A 19,863-nucleotide genomic window follows, 5' to 3' on the forward strand; every position below is an offset into this window, starting at 1 on the left:
GCCGACTGAGCATGCGCAGGGAGGGCAGGAGGTTGGCGGAGGGACGCAGCTGACCACAGAGCAAGCCGACGCGCTCGCGCTCTATAGGCTGAGGGCGTCCCCCTCCACGTGACGGCCCGCGCGGACAGGCTACCAGTAGTAACCACAGGGAGGCGGGGTCTTCGCGCCTCGAGAAAGATGACGAGAAGGATCGGGAGCTTAGCAACGGGGAGCGGGAAGGGGCGTGACCGCAGGTAACCACGCACGCCGGGCGGCGGTTGGCTGCTCTAGGTGCTCGTCTTGAGAAGGGAAGGCGGCGCGTGCCGTTGTGGCGGTTGGCGTTTCGAACGTTGCCCAGGCGGTTGCTGTCGGCGGCCATGGCTGACGAAGACCCTCAGGCCCTGGTACTCCCTTTCCCATCCCAAAGGGAGAGAACTCGCCTCACGGCTTGGCTGCGGCTGGTGCCAGGCCCCGTTATTAATTCGTGGGAGGTTTAAAATCCTGCCTTTCCTGTAGAGACGGCTCACCCAATGGCTCTCACGCGGACTTTCACCCGCCCCAACCCCTCCTTTGCTGTGCCTTGCCTACCTCACAGGGTTGTTGTGAAGAGAAAGCGGAGAGGGGGCACTGCGTACACCATGCGCTGCCCTGTATCCATTGTGCAGAGCCTCCCCACCTAAGCGGGGCGAGATTCCAGGGGTCCAAGGCGAATACCCAGGGTCTGGGTTCCTTGGCCTGTGGGGCAGCGGAGATTGCGGTGTCTTTATGATACACCGCTTATTGGCACACATATACATCCTTTTTTTTATAAATATTTTATTGGGTTTTACAATAAGTATAAAGCGACAAAAAATAAAACACAACACAACGAAAAATAGAAAAATACAATAACATAACATATAAACACAAAACAGCAAAAAATATAAAAAAGAAAAATAGAAAAAATAAAAACAATTTTTATCCTCATTATATTCTTTGCATTAACCTGTATCTCCGACCTCCCCAGACCTTCCTTCTCTGTATTCCAGATCATATATTCTGTCAGCAAATTCCTTCCCTCTGTCCTAATTTAATTTTGTCATAATTTTAATATCTTAATATAATTACATTTCCTTATATCTTAAAAAATCTTTTTTAATCTTTAGGCTTTTTGCTAATAACCTTTTACATTCAATCTGGTGTCATCAAACATTCATTATCTTATAGTGTTTCTGTAAATAGTCTTTAACTTCCTCCAATCTTCCTTCACACACATACATCCTGATCCTGCGACAGAAAGGTCTTGCTCCTCCCATAGCCACCACCTTGGATTCAAGCAGAAACCAACCATGAGATCCCCGAGTACAGGGTGGTGTGTTCAATTAGTAACAATAATTAACCAGAAGCTGCAGTTAGTGCAGAATGTTGCACTGCGATTGCTGAAAGGAGCGAGACCTTGCCAGTATATATAACATTTGTGCTCGGAGATCTGCATTGGCTGTCAATTTTCTACAGGGTCAGGACTATTAATATATAATGCCCATAATAACTTGAAACCTGTGAGATCACCTTATATTTGCCTTCTCAACCACTACAGTCTGGGGAACTAGCACTGTTACAGGTGCCACATAATACCCATTCCACATCTGTAATAAATCATCATTTTAGTGTGGCTCTACCTACACGTTGGAACTCCCTGCCTATTGATACTGGGCAGGTGCCTTCACTGTACACTTTAGCACATATTAAACATATTTGTTTGGGCAAGCCTGCCCAGTTACCTAGAATGCTGGTGTGTTTTTAGTTTATTGCTGGTTTTAATTTTTTGAAAGCTTTAATTGTTTACTAATAATGTTATTGTTTTATTCTTTTTCTAAACTGCTTTGAGTAATTTTACAAAACTGGTATATAATTTTTATGAAATTCATAATAAGCAAGCAAGCAATGATTTTCTCTTTCTCTCCCCCTCAAGGCTAAAATTCTATACTATGCTCAAGAAAAATACTTCAACTATGTTGTTCAAGTGACAAACATTGAACTGGCAAAACATGCTAATGATCCAGTGCTGTTGTTTTTCAAGGGTTTTGGAACATTGCTTCTTGGTAAATACTTTAAATCAATAAACTTTGAAAGTGCATCTTTCTAGAAACAAAATACAATGTAAAAGCCTAATTGAGCTAAATGAGGGTTGTTTTTTTTAATGCATCTGAGTTCTGCATACCAAGGTAACTTGAGAACTGGAAAGCTTTAAAAAAGATGAAACCTGAGCATATCAAAGGCTAGGAAACACTAAGTTTCACATTAGGAACTCACCCCAGACTGAGGTGTGGAAGTGAAAACAGAAAGCGCACCATGCTTGCATATATCTCTGGTATTGTTTTACCATTCTGATAACCCACCATAAAAATCTGGCACTCCCATGAGTCAATTGTATTACATCCTTGCAGGCCGAATTCAAGAAGGCATTGTACTACTAGAGAATGCCCGGAAGCGCCATGTAGATGTTTCCTTATGTTGCCTCCTGGGTCTCATTTATGCGCACAAAAGATGTGAAAATGTTGGTAAGTTCAGTGCTATTAAATACATTTTGTGCCATTCATCACAAGTTGTCAGAAATGAGAGATTCGGTGTTTCCAATAACAGTATTAAAATCAATCAAACAAAAATTGAGGGCAGGGGATATGTAAAAAAAATAAATAAATCAAGAAGAGGGTATGATCCTGCCATCTTGAGTATGGAAGGTTGGCAAAAGACACAAGTCCAGGAAAGAAATATAAAACTTGAGTGCACAGTTTTGCTAGTTACACTTAAAATTAACTACACTTTGGGAATAACAACCAAGACCTAGAGTTTTAGAAGTTCCGTCAGTTTCAAATGCAATTTGACTTAAACAGTTTTCACATTTGGAACATAACATGAAAAAAGACCTGCAATTCTCTAAGTATTTCATACCTTGCACACTTCATGATGTAACTTTCCTCCCAAATTGTTTTCCTTGAATCAGCCCTAGGAGCTTATTTGTTGGCGTATCTTGTGTGATACGTGAAAACCAGACAAGTGGATAACAAGGGTAGCATATACCACTACCCGCCCTGTTTACTTTCAGATACTTCTGCTCTTTTGGACTTGGAAACCAAATTAAAGGAAGCGCGGAAGACGGCCGGAAGTAATGCATTGTATTATGCTGGAATGTTTCTGTGGCTCCTGAATAAAAATGATAAAGCAAAGGAGTATGTTGACAGAATGCTGAAAGTGTCTAATGGAGCAAGAGAGGTAAAGTGATCAGGCTATTCACTGAACATTGAAATGTGCCAGACCTATTCAATACTTCATAGAATGTAAGCCAGAAAAGCATAGTTATAACCTTCTTGCAAGTGTCATCCTTGTTCAAAGACAGCCTTCCTCATGCATTGCCCTTCTGGATCAGAAGGACTCAAGCACACAAAAAGGAGCTGGGAGCAGGGAGATATCTGCATCCAGCACTCAAGGTTGTATGCATAGTCACCCTGGAATGTGTACCGACTACCAAACAGATGGTAAACATTGTCAGTTCTGACAGCACCAAACTGTCAGCACTTCTGTTTCAGGAAGGCCAGAGAGTGACTCTAGACATCTCCTTCACCCTTCCCACTGTGACAGATGTTCAGTGCTGGCAAAGCTGACAGTGCCAACCATCTGTTCAGTTGAGGAAGTCAGCTGAAATATATGTGATCAGCCTTCTGAACTGGGGCCAGTGTACTACCTAATCTTCACTGTGTTTCTCATTGCTTATTATGAAATCAGACCTGTTCTTTCACATCAATGTGAATCAGTCGATAAACTGCATTATCTTATAAACGTATACACCGCAGTAATTCCCAGTGAGTTAAATGCAAGCTCCCTGGTAAGTGTGCAGAGGAGGATAACAACTTGGTACTTCCATGTTTTAATACCAGGTCCTTCATTCTTAAAAAATCTTAACTATCAACACCCTAGTTTCACTAGACAGCTCATGATTGAACTGAAAGTGATGAAGCCAAATCTCACAAAGTGGATTTCTCCACTTTGGTACAAACACAAATTAAATTAAAATTGGGTTTGTTTGTTAAATGAAAGCACCCCTTTTTCTACTTAGCTTTGAAAGGGGTCGGGAAATTTCATGGAGTTATCAACCATTTATCAATGGTTATCACCCGGCTATAAAAGCTAAATGAAACATTAAAGTTCATAAAGACTGGGAACATACAGGTGGTGAATGCAGTTGCTTATGGACTTCCCAGAGTTTTTGACTAGCCCAGAATGCTACTTCAGAGGAGCCCTTGATCTGATCCAACGGGGCACTTTGTGATGTGAATTGTCTTGGCAGAAGGATGGTATTTGTTCTTAGTTATATTTTATCAGAAAACACCAGTGTCCTAAGGTTTCTTATATATTTGGTTTCTAATTGCGTTTTAACTTTTGTATCTGAAAAAAGTAATTGTATGTGTACTATTAAATTGACATTCTATTGACATACTAATGCTGTAATTGAAGAGTTTCATTACTTTGCTGAGGAGGTGTTTGTTTTTTCCACCTCTGCAGGGACTAGTTTTGAAAGGATGGATATATGTTACTAGTGACAAAGCTCATGCTGCAAAGAAGGCTATAAAATATTTGGATGAAGGGATTCAAGACAATACAGAAATATTTGGGATGATGGGAAAGGTAGATAATTTACTTTTAGCTTTGCTATCATTCTCTCTCTCTCCTTTTAGACAGGATAACCAAGTGGTTAGAACTATATCCCTGGAGGCTGAAACCTTGGGGTACTGAAAATCCAACTCCAAAATCCTTTAACTTGAACCTATGCAGAGCTAGCTGCACTGAAGCCCATTGAAATCAGTGGTAATATCTGTCACTAACTCTGTCAGATTGCCTGGATATATCCTACAAAGCCAAATTTAGGAGGTTTGGTCTGAGTAGAACAGAGATGACCAAATGTCATTTGATTATATATTTGCTTGTTTATTTAAAAGACTTTAGATCACTCTTTAAGCAAATGGTTTAGAACCATGTACAAACTCATAAACTCTCACAGTTAAAGCAGTTAAAACATATCAAATTTTAACCAAGGAACATACAAGCCAACATACCAACAAAATAACCATCTAGTTCTAAAAGTATCATTTGATGAGGCCATGATGAAAAAATGGGCTGCCATTATTTTTATTAATACCATGCCCAGAGGAGCCCAGGATGGCAAATAAGAGATAAAACAAAAACATTTTTAAAACCTCTTTTAAAAAGTTCCAATATTCTTTAAAAGGATAAAATGTGATTGACTGAAATTCCACTTCTTATTTGCTGCAGTGGTGACAGCATGTGTACTCCATACTTGTTTTTTAAAAAATGAAACTTCTGCCATAGGCATCTCTCACTGGGCAATTGCCTTCTGACTACAAAACTGTATTGGATTGATTTTGCTGGCAAAATCCAGGATAGGTGAATGTGATGTGACTCCATTATGAACTGGCCACAGAAAGTGGTATATATCTTGTGTTGACTGGGGTGGCATACATCCACTTAAGTGCTCTTTCAAATGATATGTATTTTTTCTCTCCTCGCCACTTTCTATAGGCAAAATATTTCATGGTGCAGCAGAATTACTCCGGAGCTCTGGAAATAATTAGCCAGTTAGTAGTTACTTTCCCTTTATTTACACCAGCCATTGTCATCAAGATGAGACTACATTTAGCATCACAGGACTGGGAGCAAACTGCAGAAGAAAGTAAACGGTAGGAGATGATTTTTCAGCAACGGAAGAAATTGAGACGTGCCATTTCATTTGTAAAAAGGTTGGCCAACCTTTGTATAGGAAGCTGCCTCTCACTATGAGTCCTGTATTCCTGACTAGCATGGTGACTTTGGAATCTCAGGCACATACTTCGTTGTGACCCTGCAGGCTGGGTATGAATCTTGAGGCCTCTGCCCTTTTGAGGGATAGTGGGTGGCTTGGTTTTCCCTTAGACTCCACCAGGGGCTTATCTGCTGGCACTCAGGCTGGAACCCACTCTGAGGGCCCTTCTGGAGAATCCTCTGGAAGCAGCTTCACCAGGGAGTCTCAGGATCTTCATGGCTGGCAGCAGGAGACATATCTGCTTCTCCAAGTCTTTGGCTAATGGGAGAGGTGGCAGTGGTCAGGGATGATGAGAGCTGTCAGTTAAAGCATCTGGAGGGCAGCAGTTTGGGAAGGCAGGAGTCTTTCCTAGTCCTAGAGATGTCAGAGATTGAACCTGGAATGTTTTACATGCAACGCTTGTGCTCCTCCATTGACCTTTGGTTCTTTCCCTATAAAGTGGTTATTTAAAATATAATCCTAATTCTTATGGATGTTCAACATAATGGCCAGTAGGTGTCCCCAGTACCTGCACAATTACAGACTGTGCTGGCTACTGTGTTCTGTGCTTCAGCTAACATTGCCTTCCTGGTGCTCCTAAGTCTTCTAACTCTTTCCACTTTCAGCAGATGTTGATAAGTCACAAAATCCATTTTTGCCCTAAAACAATCTTTCCCACTCTCCAATTTGTCTTTTAAAATTATGAGATAAATTCTGTCTTTCTAAACCTTAAACTTGTTTTCTCCTTTATCTGAGTGTGACTCTGTAGCAATAAGTATGTAGCTTTTAATTAATCATAGATTTTCTTTCGTTCAATAATAGGCATACTGTAATTGAAATTAAAATAGCATAAATAAGTCATTTATGCTATAATTTACTTTTCTCTCTTAATACTTTTGAACAAATTCTTGTTTAAGAATCCTAAGCAAGGATCCAAATGATATAGATGGACTCCAGTACATGGTTGTAAATCATCTTGCTATTACTGGGAATAAAGTTTTGGTGAGTGTTATATATTTTTTTCACATTTGGAATATAAAATTGGTGTCCTAGAATTTAAAAACAAACGTAGTCTTCATGGTGCTCTTTGCCCTCAGTGATTTGATGGGTAGCTTATCATTAGTAATGTTGCCTTTGTGAACTCTTTATATTAAGCATATCTATACTTGAGGATATGTTTTGCTTCATAGATACTAATATGTAGCGTAATGTCATAGAATCATAGAATCATAGAATCATAGAGTTGGAAGAGACTACAAGGGCCATCGAGTCCAACCCCCTGCCAAGCAGGAAACACCATCAGAGCACTCCTGACATATGGTTGTCAAGCCTCTGCTTAAAGACCTCCAAAGAAGGAGACTCCACCACACTCCTTGGCAGCAAATTCCACTGTCGAACAGCTCTTACTGTCAGGAAGTTCTTCCTAATGTTTAGGTGGAATCTTCTTTCTTGTAGTTTGGATCCATTGCTCCGTGTCCGCTTCTCTGGAGCAGCAGAAAACAACCTTTCTCCCTCCTCTATGTGACATCCTTTTATATATTTGAACATGGCTATCATATCACCCCTTAACCTCCTCTTCTCCAGGCTAAACATGCCCAGCTCCCTTAGCCGTTCCTCATAAGGCATCGTTTCCAGGCCTTTGACCATTTTGGTTGCCCTCCTCTGGACACGTTCCAGTTTGTCAGTGTCCTTCTTGAACTGTGGTGCCCAGAACTGGACACAGTACTCCAGGTGAGGTCTGACCAGAGCAGAATACAGTGGCACTATAACTTCCCTTGATCTAGATGCTATACTTCTATTGATGCAGCCCAGAATTGCATTGGCTTTTTTAGCTGCCGCGTCACACTGTTGGCTCATGTCAAGTTTGTGGTCAACCAAGACTCCTAGATCCTTTTCACATGTACTGCTCTCAAGCCAGGTGTCACCCATCTTGTATTTGTGCCTCTCATTTTTTTTGCCCAAGTGCAATACTTTACATTTCTCCCTGTTAAAGTTCATCTTGTTTGTTTTGGCCCAGTTCTCTAATCTGTCAAGGTCATTTTGAAGTGTGATCCTGTCTTCTGGGGTGTTAGCCACCCCTCCCAGTTTGGTGTCATCTGCAAATTTGATCAGGATGCCCTTGAGTCCATCATCCAAGTCGTTGATAAAGATGTTGAATAAGACCGGGCCCAAGACAGAACCCTGTGGCACCCCACTAGTCACTCTTCTCCAGGATGAAGAGGAACCATTGATGAGCACCCTTTGGGTCCGGTCAGTCAGCCAGTTACAAATCCCCTGAGTGGTAGCATAGTCAAGACCGCATTTTACCAGCTTCTTTACAAGAATATCATGGGGCACCTTGTCAAATGCCTTGCTGAAATCAAGGTAGACTACATCCACTGCGTTCCCTTCATCTACCAGGCTTGTAATTCTGTCAAAAAATGAGATCAGGTTAGTCTGACATGACTTATTTTTCAGAAATCCATGCTGACTATTGGTGATCACAGCATTCCTTTCTAGGTGCTCACAGATTGTTTGCTTAATGATCTGCTCCAGAATCTTCCCTGGTATTGATGTTAGACTGACTGGGCGGTAATTATTTGGGTCCTCTCTTTTCCCCTTTTTGAAAATAGGGACAACATTTGCCCTCCTCCAGTCTGCCGGGACTTCGCCTGTTCTCCAGGAATTCTCAAAGATGACTGCCAGTGGTTCTGAGATCACATCTGCCAGTTCTTTTAATACTCTTGGATGCAGTTCATCTGGCCCTGGAGACTTGAATACATCTAAACTAGCCAAGTATTCTTGTACTATCTCCTTAGTTATTCTGGGCTGTGTTTCCTCTGCTGAATCATTTCCTCCAAATTCTTCAGGTCGGGCATTGTTTTCTTTATCGGAGAAGACTGAGGCAAAGAAGGCATTGAGGAGTTCAGCCCTTTCTGTGTCCCCTGTTTGCATTTCACCATCTTCTCCTCTGAGTGACCCTTCACCCTGAGTGAAGAATTGGACTCAAAATCCCAGATTTTGTTTTTAAAATCAAGTGCCTAACTCTTATGTTTAAAATGTGTGCAAGTTTTTCACCTTTGGTTAACTCACTACTTGTTATGCCATTCAGTGTATTAGATATAAAATACCGTATTTTTCGCTCTATAAGACGCACCAGACCATAAGACGCACCTAGTTTTTGGAGGAGGAAAACAAGAAAAAAAATATTCTGAATCCCAGAAGCCAGAACAGCAAGAGGGATCGCTGCGCAGCAAACGCAACAATCCCTCTTGCTGTTCTGGCTTCTGGGATAGCTGCGCAGCCTGCATTCACTCCATAAGACGCACATACATTTCCCCTTACTTTTTAGGAGGGGAAAAGTGAGTTTTATAGAGCAAAAAATACGGTAAGTGGCAGTGTCTCTGATTTTAAAATATTAAACTTTTTAATGCAGGCACTGCAAATGCTTAGAGAATTTATTGTTGCTTTGGAGTTGAAGGAGCCCCAAAGATCCGAACTTCACCTTCAAAAAATCCTTGTAATCAGCAGACTGGTAAGGGCATGTTTACCATTACTATGACCTATCTTGCTTAGTAATAATTTGTTTTATTTCCTATCTTTGGTGCCTTCCCCATTTGAAATATTGTGGGTGCGCCCCCCCCCCAAGAAAGTCTTACAAATGTGTGGGGAAATCTAATTTACTAGCTAGCTGTATAAATTGATAATGCTTAGAGTTTTTTTTCACATAATGAACAAATGTAATTATGCATTTTCAATACTTCCATCCCACCACATGGCATTTTTGATCATATATGTGCTTCATGAGCATGACATTAATTTTTTGCCCTTTAAATTATGTTCTGTTTAGTGCGGGAAGAATCAAAATATCCTCCGAGAAGTGTATGAGTTTGTTAAAGACTCAGGAAGCAACCTAATATCTAGTAATGCACATTATGCGAATGAGTTAGGATATCTGCTAATCCTTCAAGGGTGTTGGAAGGAAGCATCTGAATGGTATGCAAAAGCCTCTGAGTTGAATGAAAACACTGCAGATTCAATGACAGGTAGGCTGTTAAGGATTTTTTCTTTTTAGTATAAAATATAAACCTTTGGACCATGTGCCAACCTCAAGTCACTTTTAGGTCTGGTGCATGGAGTTACCTGGACTCTGGAGGAGTCTGTCTTCTACTATACAGTGGTACCTCGAGTTACATATGCTTCAGGTTACATACGCTTCAGGTTACAGACTCTCTTAACCCAGAAATAGTGCTTCAGGTTAAGCACTTTGCTTCAGGATAAGAACAGAAATCGGGCTCTGGTGGCGCGGCGGCAGCAGGAGGCCCCATTAGCTAAAGTGGTGCTTCAGGTTAAGAACAGTTTCAAGTTAAGTACAAACCTCCGGAACGAATTAAGTACTTAGCCTGAGGTACCACTGTATACAATAGTGACATCTGATGGGATGCTCAGTGTGTGGGGCCATATGTATGTCATTCTTTCCCTCAAAAAAAGGGGGCATAAGAACCAATTTGTCCCCTTATTCATGCAGTCTTACATGAAGATTTTTCACATCAGATGCTATACTATGTGCATGCTGAAAGCAGAGGAGGTTATGCATTTGCTCACCCACTGTGCAAAGAAGATCCACTACCCAGAAAGATTTATGTTCTTAGACATAGCCCATCTTGTTAGGACCATAGCAGTCTCTCCTGAGAATTTTCTCACTTTATAGTTTTGATGGAGAAAGGCTGGAATGAGTCTCTAGCATTTAATGAAGAGCTCAGTGTGTGTAAAGAGTGTGATTCATCCAGGCAAGGACATGTGACTTGAAGCTAGTAATATGTAATTTGGCTGCAGCCTCTAGCACAGACCTGCCCAGCTGTGACAGGCAGTAATATGTAAATTGGCAACAACTTCTAGCTCAAGACTGCCCAAACAGTTAATAAGATTAGTGAACTGCACTGGAGGCTGGTCTGTTAGAGCAAATAGGGCTCTGCCTCACCAAGCTCAGCCTGCCCTCAGCTAACCCCCACCTGCCTACTTTCTTCCAACAAATCCAGGGAGTAGAACTGACTGACTGTCAGTTTCCTACTTCTTAGTCCCAGTGTTGCTCTCATATAACTCAGCAGGTAGGAGGATGGGGTCAAAATCCAATTGTAAGGGGCTATTTTAACTGTGACACTGCAAAAAGAAGCTGCTGCACTTTAAGGTAGCATTGGGTGCGAGGCCACAGCTCTACCCTACTCAAATTCATGATACTTTCCCAATATGACCCCTCATCGCCTTAGCGATTTACAATTTAACATTTGTGGTTGTAATTCAGAGTACATTTAATCATACTTACGAACATGTAATTTATTGCTGATATTTACTTTTCAGGATCTATATGGTGCCAGGTGCTTGGAGGGAAAATAGAAGAAGCAGAGAATCAACTGGAGTTTCTAAAGGAAGTTCAGCAGTCTACGGGAAAATCTTCAGTTAGATTACACTTATTTCCTTTGATTTCTTATGTGTATGCTTACCATGAATTGTCAAATGCAGGTGAACACCTGCCCAACCCCATGTAATTGTGTGTTTCTTCAGGCGGTGGTCACTGCAGTCTCTTCTACTGTATTTTCCACCCTGCTTAATATTGCTAGGCTCCAAAAATTTCAGAAGGGTTGGCAGCTAACAGCCTCTGGGATGAATTTGGCCAAAGAATACCACTGGTCATGTTAATCCCCACCTACCTCAGGTCACCAGTTTTATTAGGTAGAAGTCTGTTCAATTGCATTCAGCTCTCTTCTTGTTGGCTGTGCTCAGAAGTCCTACCATAGGGGAGATCATGTGTATAACTATTTAATACTGCGTTTGTTCCCAGCACATCTTTGGCTTGGCACATTAGTTTGCTGAAATGCAGCATGATGTAAAGGAATGCTGGAATGCCCTAATTGGTGGGGCAGGGAATGACCTTGTTCTCGTCCCTGGCTTCTTTTAGAGAAAATATGCCACTCAGCTAGTCTTCCCGGTACATTATTAGAGTTGTAATTTCCCCATAACATTTAGTGGCAAAGACATTCTCTGCTATTTTTGGATGGATACAATGCCTGCTTTGCAAACCATCAAATTGTACTCTTGTCACACAATAATTTCTGCATCTTAGGTGGCACTGTGGGCTGCTGTACAATAAAGGCATTTATGTGCATAATGATAAATCCATAAGTGTATTTGCTGTTTAGCACTTTTGCATGACTTCGCCATATATTATTGTGTGGATGTAAAATATATCAGCTTCTAAGGACTGGGAAAGTGTCTATTACCGTATCTCCCTCTACAGTCTTTGCCAACCTTGATCAGAAGAACGCAGGGATGCTTTTAATTCATTTTGAGGACCATGATTGAAACTAGTTTAACAAAGCAAGTTTAGGTGCTTCCTGAGTTAAAATCCAGCCTGAGCTAATGACCTAAGTGGAAAGAGAAGGGTTGGGTGGGTCCTCTCCACACATGAAGTAGGAGAGAGATGAACCTGCCCTCCCAGTTCCCAAACCCTAGTTTATTTGTGCATCTGCAGTTCTGCACATTCTGCACATTATCTGAAGGGAAGCTTTGGGTTGAACTTAAAACAAATCTCTTGTTCATTAAAAATTCTGTGTGCTGTTTTCTCACAGCTTCTAGCTTATCTTCAAGGTGTGATTGCTTCAAGGAAGAACAATGATCAGGCTGCCTGTGCCTTTCTCAACGAAGCTGCAGAACTTCATTGCTCTGCTTTGCATGGACTTCCTCTAAGCATTGAATACTATGAAAAGCTGAATCCCATGTTTATGATTGAAATTGTGAAAGAATATTTGGTCTTCTGTCCCAAGCAGGTAGAAACTTGAGTTTTGCACTCCCCATTTTGCTAAATAGTAGGATTTATTGGGGGTTGAAAGGTGGCAGCCTTTTACATGATGGATTTGCTTGTGAGGAGAGAGCTGGAGATTTATAGTCAGTGTTTGAAGTAGGATGTGATTGTGTGGGATGCCATCCTGCTTATTTTTCAGGTATACCTAAAATTTCCTGTTCTTGTCAGTAATTTAAAACCATTTCAGGATGCTACGCAAAGCAAGATTGTACAAACACTACAAAAGTAGACTGTACCAGAGCAGAGTTATTTGTGGAGCTGGGAGAGGCAGGCACTTGCAAAGATAGCAGTCCCACAACAACCAAAATCCTGACCATGAGCACTGCAACCTCTCTCTATTTACCAGCACGAGGCAGGAAAACTGTGCTAGGATTCACAGAAGCACCACTTCTCTCAGTAAGCATCTTTCCCAGTCTGATGCTTGTGAGATTTCTGTTTCCTTTGCTAGCTACATTCCAGCTGCCCTGCTGTTTCTCCCCGCTTCACCCAAGCAGTTGTGGGGTGCCCAGAATTAGATTATTTATATACTACCCTTTTCACAAACCACAGGGTGGTTTATGACAAAATCAAATAAAGCTAAAAAGAATCTATAAAAAGGCACAACCCTTTAAAAACCCTTTAAAAATGACAACACAATAACTCATAATGAATCTCTACATAACAATTACTGATAGCAGCAGAAGGAACTACATAAATGTTCCCATAAGCACTCAGATATATTCATAGAAATGATGTGCAATGGGTAGGCAGATTGAAGTTCATAAGTACCATGAGCTCTGGGCTAGACTTGGGGATTGTTTACCAAATACATTAATTGTACTCTGTATTTTATTTTTCTGGAAAATAATGCAATTTCACTTTCTCTTTGTAGCCTCGGTTACCAGGTCAAGTCTTATCTTCACTTCTTAAGCAAGTAACTATAATTTTGAATCCACTTGTGAAAGCCACCCCTGGAATGATTGAGCCTCTTTATCTAATGGCACAGGTTAAATATTTATCAGGTAAATTGAGTTCTGAGTGTCTCCTCAAGAAAAAAGTAAAAAATGCTTCTGGATTTTAGGTTGCTGGGAGTTGCTTGCAGGGAATGAGCTTTTACTATTATTGCTGTTTCCCACCCTTCACCTTAAGTTTCTAGGGTGGGTTACAGCAATTAAAACACAATATTACAAGCAGTTTAAAACAATTTAACTGCAACTGAATTAAAAAGTCCAAGCTTCTTATTAAGCTAAGAAGCAATAATGCTTCTGATCCTTGACTTGGGGATACAAAGATCAAAGACAAAGGGGAAGAGTCAGAACTATACACTATACAATCCCCAAGACAGCAAAACCACATTAAAAATGAGGGGTTGGTCCAGTTCCCAACTGAGCTCACAGCTCACCTTGCACTATTGGAGGGGCGATAGCACAAATCTCAATCCTCACTAACAATAGAATCATAGAATCATAGAATCATAGAATCATAGAATCATAGAGTTGGAAGAGACCACAAGGGTCATCGAGTCCAACCCCCTGCCAAGCAGGAAACACCATCAGAGCACTCCTGACATATGGTTGTCAAGCCTCTGCTTAAAGACCTCCAAAGAAGGAGACTCCACCACACTCCTTGGCAGCAAATTCCACTGTCGAACAGCTCTTACTGTCAGGAAGTTCTTCCTAATGTTTAGGTGGAATCTTCTTTCTTGTAGTTTGTATCCATTGCTCCGTGTCCGCTTCTCTGGAGCAGCAGAAAACAACCTTTCTCCCTCCTCTATGTGACATCCTTTTATATATTTGAACATGGCTATCATATCACCCCTTAACCTCCTCTTCTCCAGGCTAAACATGCCCAGCTCCCTTAGCCGATCCTCATAAGGCATTGTTTCCATTGTTTCTTAAATATGAAGAAGACAGTATTTAAAAGAGCACTCAGGGTGTGAACCCATCTTTGCAATTTCCATGTCATTCCAGCTAATCTGGTATTTATGTATGCCATTTGGGTAAGGACTGTAGCTCAGTGGTAGAACATCTGCTTTGTATGCATAAGGTCTCAGGTTCAGTACCTGAGGTAGAAGCTCTATCTTAAACCCTGAAGAGCTGCTGCCAGTTAGTGTAGACCAGGCTTCCTGAACCTTGGCCCTCCAGATGTTTTTGGCCTACAACTCCCATAATCCCTAGCTAGCAGAACCAGTGGTCAGGGATGATGAGAACTGTAGTCTCAAAACATCTGAAGGGCCAAGGCTGAGGAAGCCTGGTGTAGACAGTACTGAGCTAGATGGACCATTGATCTGATTGGATGTACAGCAGCTTCCTATATAAGATGCTTGTTCACCCATCAGCCGTGCTCCCTCATGCTTTTGAGCAGGCTGTCTACTTTTTAAAAATAATCATGTGTATATTTCTTTACAAACTTATCCTTTTCTTTATTAAAAACAAAACCTTTAAATGTTTATAAAACAGTTGCAAAACTGCTCCAGGAGTTGGCTGGTGATATCATAGGAACTAAGCTACCAATACACCTTTCACGGATGTTTTTACTCTAGTTCAAACTGAAAATGCTACAGACATGCAGAACCGAGTTTTCAGATCTCAGGAGACGAAACAATACATATTATAATCACCGTTGTTCATTACTGCTCCCAAAATATTCCATCTGTCTTCACCTTAACCACACTGAATAGCATGGGATCAAGTTAGTAAACTGTTGTGCTTGCTCAGGAAGGCCTACATAAGATTAAGTAAAGCATAACTTGGTTTTTGTAAAAAAATGGCATGTTGAGAGCAAAACAACATGTTAGGCTATTTTGCAGGAGAACTAGAAACTGCCCAGGGTACTCTGCAGCGTTGTTTAGAATTGGATCCAACATCAACAGATGCCAATCTTCTTATGGCCCAGATCCACCTCTCTCAAGGAAACATCAAAGAATGTGTCCACTCACTTGAAATAGGAGTCAGCTACAATTTTCAGGTAAGATGGAGCCCAAAAGGAACAATGTAAATGCTTGTGAGAACAGTCTTTACTCTGGCCTTGCCTGTGGGTCTGCTTGTGAGGACCAAGCTTACAAGCCTTTTCCTTGTTACTCTACACGCATGTGACCAGCTCACATGCAATTTTAGGATGAAGTTTTATTATTTATGTTTTATTTATGAATTATTTATGTTTTATTTATTATTTATGTTTTATTTATTTCAGTTTTATTTATGAAGCAATTTTAGGATGAAAAAATTTAGGGTGAAGTTTGCATTGGATGTTCTTACTAATGTCACTTTTTTCATCTTTTGGGCAGCTTCGTGATTCTCTATGGTATCACTTCATCAGGGCTAGAGCACTGAATAAAGCTGGGGAGTATCCTGAAGCCATAAAAGTCTTAAAAATGCTTATCAGTTTACCGCAAATGAAAGGGGAAGCTAAGAAAGGCCAGGGCCCCCGTATAGTTATAAGTGAACAAGTCTCCATCTACCTGGAACTCGCTGAAGCTCTTCGATTCAATGGGGAACTGGTAAGAAGTTCTATATATTATCTGCTCAGTAAATGCAATGTCTAATATTTTTAAAGGAAGCAAGACCCTCTGGGGTAAAGAGCAAACCTGATGAACTCACTCAATTTAAAAGTAAACTGGTCAAAAATCATAGAATCATAGAGTTGGAAGAGACCACAAGGGCTATCGAGTCCAACCCCCTGCCAAGCAGGAAACACCATTAGAGCACTCCTGACATATGGTTGTCAAGCCTCTGCTTAAAGACCTCCAAAGAAGGAGGGCATCTTCTTTAGAGGTCTTTAATAAACTGGAGAAAGTAGCAATTACATAACTTCAGATGTTATTTGAAGGGAAGATTATTGGAAATTATTTCTGCTAGAGGTTGAATCAGATCCTGCAGTTTTATTCAAAACCTAATGGGCTTATCTGTCCTGAGCCCATTCACTGGTAGCGGATTCAGGACACAATGGGAAGGACTTGCGTCAGGCAGCGCATTATACCATTGTCTTTTGGAACTCCCATTTCAAAAGGCAGCAATTTAGATAGAACCATAGAATTGCAGATTGCTACAGTGCAGGAGATGGGACGCGGGTGGCGCTGTGGGTTAAACCACAGAGCCTAAGGCTTGCCAATCAGAAGGTAGGCGGTTTGAATCCCTGTGACGGGGTGAGCTCCCGTTGCTCGGTCCCTGCTCCTGCCAACCTAGCAGTTCGAAAGAACGCAGTGCAAGTAGATAAATAGGTACCGCTCCGGTGGGAAGGTAAATGGCGTTTCCGTGCGCTGCTCTGGTTCGCCAGAAGCGGCTTAGTCATGCTGGCCACATGACCCGGAAGCTGTACGCCGGCTCCCACGGCCCATAAAGCGAGATGAGCGCCGCAACCCCAGAGTCGTCCATGACTGAACCTAACAGTCAGGGGTCCCTTTACCTTTACAATGCAGGAATCTCAACTAAAGCATCCATGACAGGTGGCCATCCAACCTCTGCTTTAAAACCTCCAATGAAGGAGAGTCCACCATCATGCGATGGAGTCAAATGATTTCTTTCTGAATATTTGAGTCTTTGTTCATGGAACTCAAATAGATCAGTAATTTGCCTTGTATTAGGGGAAAACATACAGTGGTACCTTGGGTTACATACGCTTCAGGTTACATATGCTTCAGGTTACAGACTCCGCTAACCCAGAAATAGTGCTTCAGGTTAAGAACTTTGCTTCAGGATGAGAACAGAAATCGGGCTCCAGTGGTGCAGCGGCAGCAGGAGGCCCCATTAGCTAAAGTGGTGCTTCAGGTTAAGAACAGTTTCAGGTTAAGAATGGACCTCCGGAACTAATTAAATACTAACTAATTAACCCGAGGTACCACTGTATAAGGAATACAATGATTAAAATAATAGGTAAAAGCTGAGGTTTGAACCAGGAAGTCTCCAGTTCAAATTTTTGCCTTTCATGAACTCACTCATCAAACCACTCTCAGCTTCAGTTCTCTGCAATATGGTGATTGTAATACTGATCTGCTTTACAGAGCTGTTATAAAGTTGACTGAGATTAATGTATATGGAGGGTTTTGAGTGTTCAAAAACTGCTATATAAATGTTAATTCCTATTATTATTATTATTATTATTATTATTATTATTATTCGCAGCAGTAGCGTTACCTTTTCTATGTAGCATTTAAGTTTTTGAAGAATTTCCATGTATTGTTTTAACATTCTAGCATGAAGCTACTAAGATAATGCAAGATGCCATTATTGAATTTAATGGGACATCAGAAGAAACCCGCGTCATGGTTGCTAATGTAGATTTGGCTCTCAGCAAAGGGGAAGTTGATTCAGCCCTAACTATGCTGAGGAATGTCACACCATGCCAGCCGTATTACACTGAGGTTAAGGAAAAAATGGCTCAGATATACCTTCAGGTCCGAAAGGATAAGAGACTGTATATTGGATGCTATTGGTAATGTTTCAAGTTAATTTTGCTTTTTGCAAGTATTCTTTTTCATATTTTGCTTGAGGGGCAGGAATGAATCCAGAGCGTTAGGGCAAGGATTATTTGAGAGACTATCAGAACCTTTTAGAACAGAGGTGCCTAACCTTTGCAGTGCAAGGCCTGCAAAGTTAGCCACTGCTCTGAGGATCACATGCCAGTGATGGGCATGGCTAATACACACAGACCACATTCACTCAGACAGCCCCACAGCCTCATCCTTCTTTCAAACAGTAGTGTAGCAGGGGGCGATTCTTCCCCATCAAACCACTGTGTTGGGAGGACAGATTTTCCTTCTCCAAGTACAGCACTGTGATACAGACCCTCCAAGTGTCCCTATTTTCCAGTGACATCCTGATTTAGAGAAGCCATCCCAGTTTCTGATTTGATCCCAGAATGTCCTGCTTTTCCTTAGATCATCCCTATTTTCACTGGAGAAATGTTGGAGGGTATGGAGTTACCTGACCCTCAGGCTGTCTGAAGGCAATCCTGTATCAGGACGGTTTAAAAAAATGTTTTATTATGTTTTTATATATGTTGGAAGCCACCCAGAGTGGCTGGGGCAACCCAGTCAGATGGTTTGGTACAAATAGTAAAATTATCATGGAATGGGATGTCCCTGTTTTCAGTGGAGAAATGTTGGAGAGTATGTGTGATGAAGAGGAAAAACATCTGTTCTTCAGGCAAACCTCTATTCCTAACACAGCAATGCATTGGGAAGGAAAGCCCCTATCTGCTTACTTTTCAAAGATGCCTTCTTCTGATTCAGCACCATTTCTAGGAGCTCTTAGCACTCGGGAAACGGGAATATGTGCTTTTTTACTCTTACAATATCTTACTTTATTGGATGATCACAGGTTCTAGTATTATTAAAGAGGAAGAAAAAATTATCTCTACCTACTTTCTCCAAACCATGTGTAATTTTATCCCTTTATCATTTTTTATTTTATAAATTTTATACGCTGCTTGATTGTAAATAAAAACGCACACACTCAAAGCAGTTTACAAAAAGGTAAAACAATAAAATAAAGAAAAATATACTTAAAATGTATAAAAAGTGAAAACGCTAAAGCAGTTTAAAATTCACCTCAACTTTGTTAGCATCTGAGTAGACTTCTCAAAACAAGAATGTTTTTAGCTTGTGCCGAAAAGAGTACAGTGCCTTTATCATATACCCATCTTCATCCCCCCCCCTCGAAACTACAAAGCCCCAAATGTTGGAAGATCTCAAAGGGGAGGTGTTGCAGCCCTTTGATCATTTTTGTATGACCTTAAACATAACACTTTCCCCCAGAGTCAGTTCACATATTCAGCAGACAGTCATCAGGTGTAGAGAAGTGGAATTATGCATATGCAGGTATGAATGATAATAATAATAATAATAATAATAATAATAATAATAATAATAATAATAAATTTTATTTATACCCCGCCCTCCCCAGCCAAAGCCGGGCTCAGGGCGGCTAACAACAATAAAAACAATCCAACATTCTAAAAACTTTCACCATAAAATCAATCAGAAACAAATTGATGGCAACCAGCAAGCAGGACCCTGTGCAGATTGCCAGAGGAGGGGGTCAGGCTGCGCCCTGACCAAAGGCCTGGTGGAACAGCTCTGTCTTACAGGCCCTGCGGAAAGATGTCAAGTCCCGCAGGGCCCTAGTCTCTTGTGACAGAGCGTTCCACCAGATTGGTGCCACAGCCGAGAAAGCTCTGGCTTTCTTTATAGGCTTTAATGTACTATAAGTGGAGCACCAGTTGCTCACTTCCTCAG

The 19,863-nt window shown here is 41.2% G+C and overlaps 1 protein-coding gene across 4 annotated transcripts in view; it reads left to right on the forward strand.

Annotated features, from left to right (window-relative positions):
- The first annotated feature begins 14 nt into the window (after positions 1-14).
- TTC21A (tetratricopeptide repeat domain 21A) overlaps positions 15-19,863 on the forward strand; it is a 31,269-nt gene continuing 11,420 nt past the window's right edge. For 2 of the 4 annotated variants that reach the window (XM_083406083.1, XM_083406084.1), the window contains exons 1-15: positions 236-383; positions 1,931-2,060; positions 2,406-2,519; positions 3,065-3,231; positions 4,519-4,641; positions 5,554-5,711; positions 6,730-6,814; positions 9,228-9,326; positions 9,642-9,837; positions 11,150-11,247; positions 12,418-12,615; positions 13,522-13,651; positions 15,439-15,596; positions 15,916-16,128; positions 17,821-18,059. In XM_083406083.1, the coding sequence (XP_083262209.1) occupies positions 357-383; positions 1,931-2,060; positions 2,406-2,519; positions 3,065-3,231; positions 4,519-4,641; positions 5,554-5,711; positions 6,730-6,814; positions 9,228-9,326; positions 9,642-9,837; positions 11,150-11,247; positions 12,418-12,615; positions 13,522-13,651; positions 15,439-15,596; positions 15,916-16,128; positions 17,821-18,059 (2,135 nt within the window). In that variant the 5' untranslated portion in view covers positions 236-356. The other 2 variants (XM_083406086.1, XM_083406085.1) reach the window with 2 other exon arrangements.

The sequence above is a fragment of the Podarcis tiliguerta genome, assembly GCF_965153285.1.
Source record: "Podarcis tiliguerta genome assembly, chromosome: 12".
Taxonomy (NCBI): Eukaryota; Metazoa; Chordata; class Lepidosauria; order Squamata; family Lacertidae; genus Podarcis; species Podarcis tiliguerta.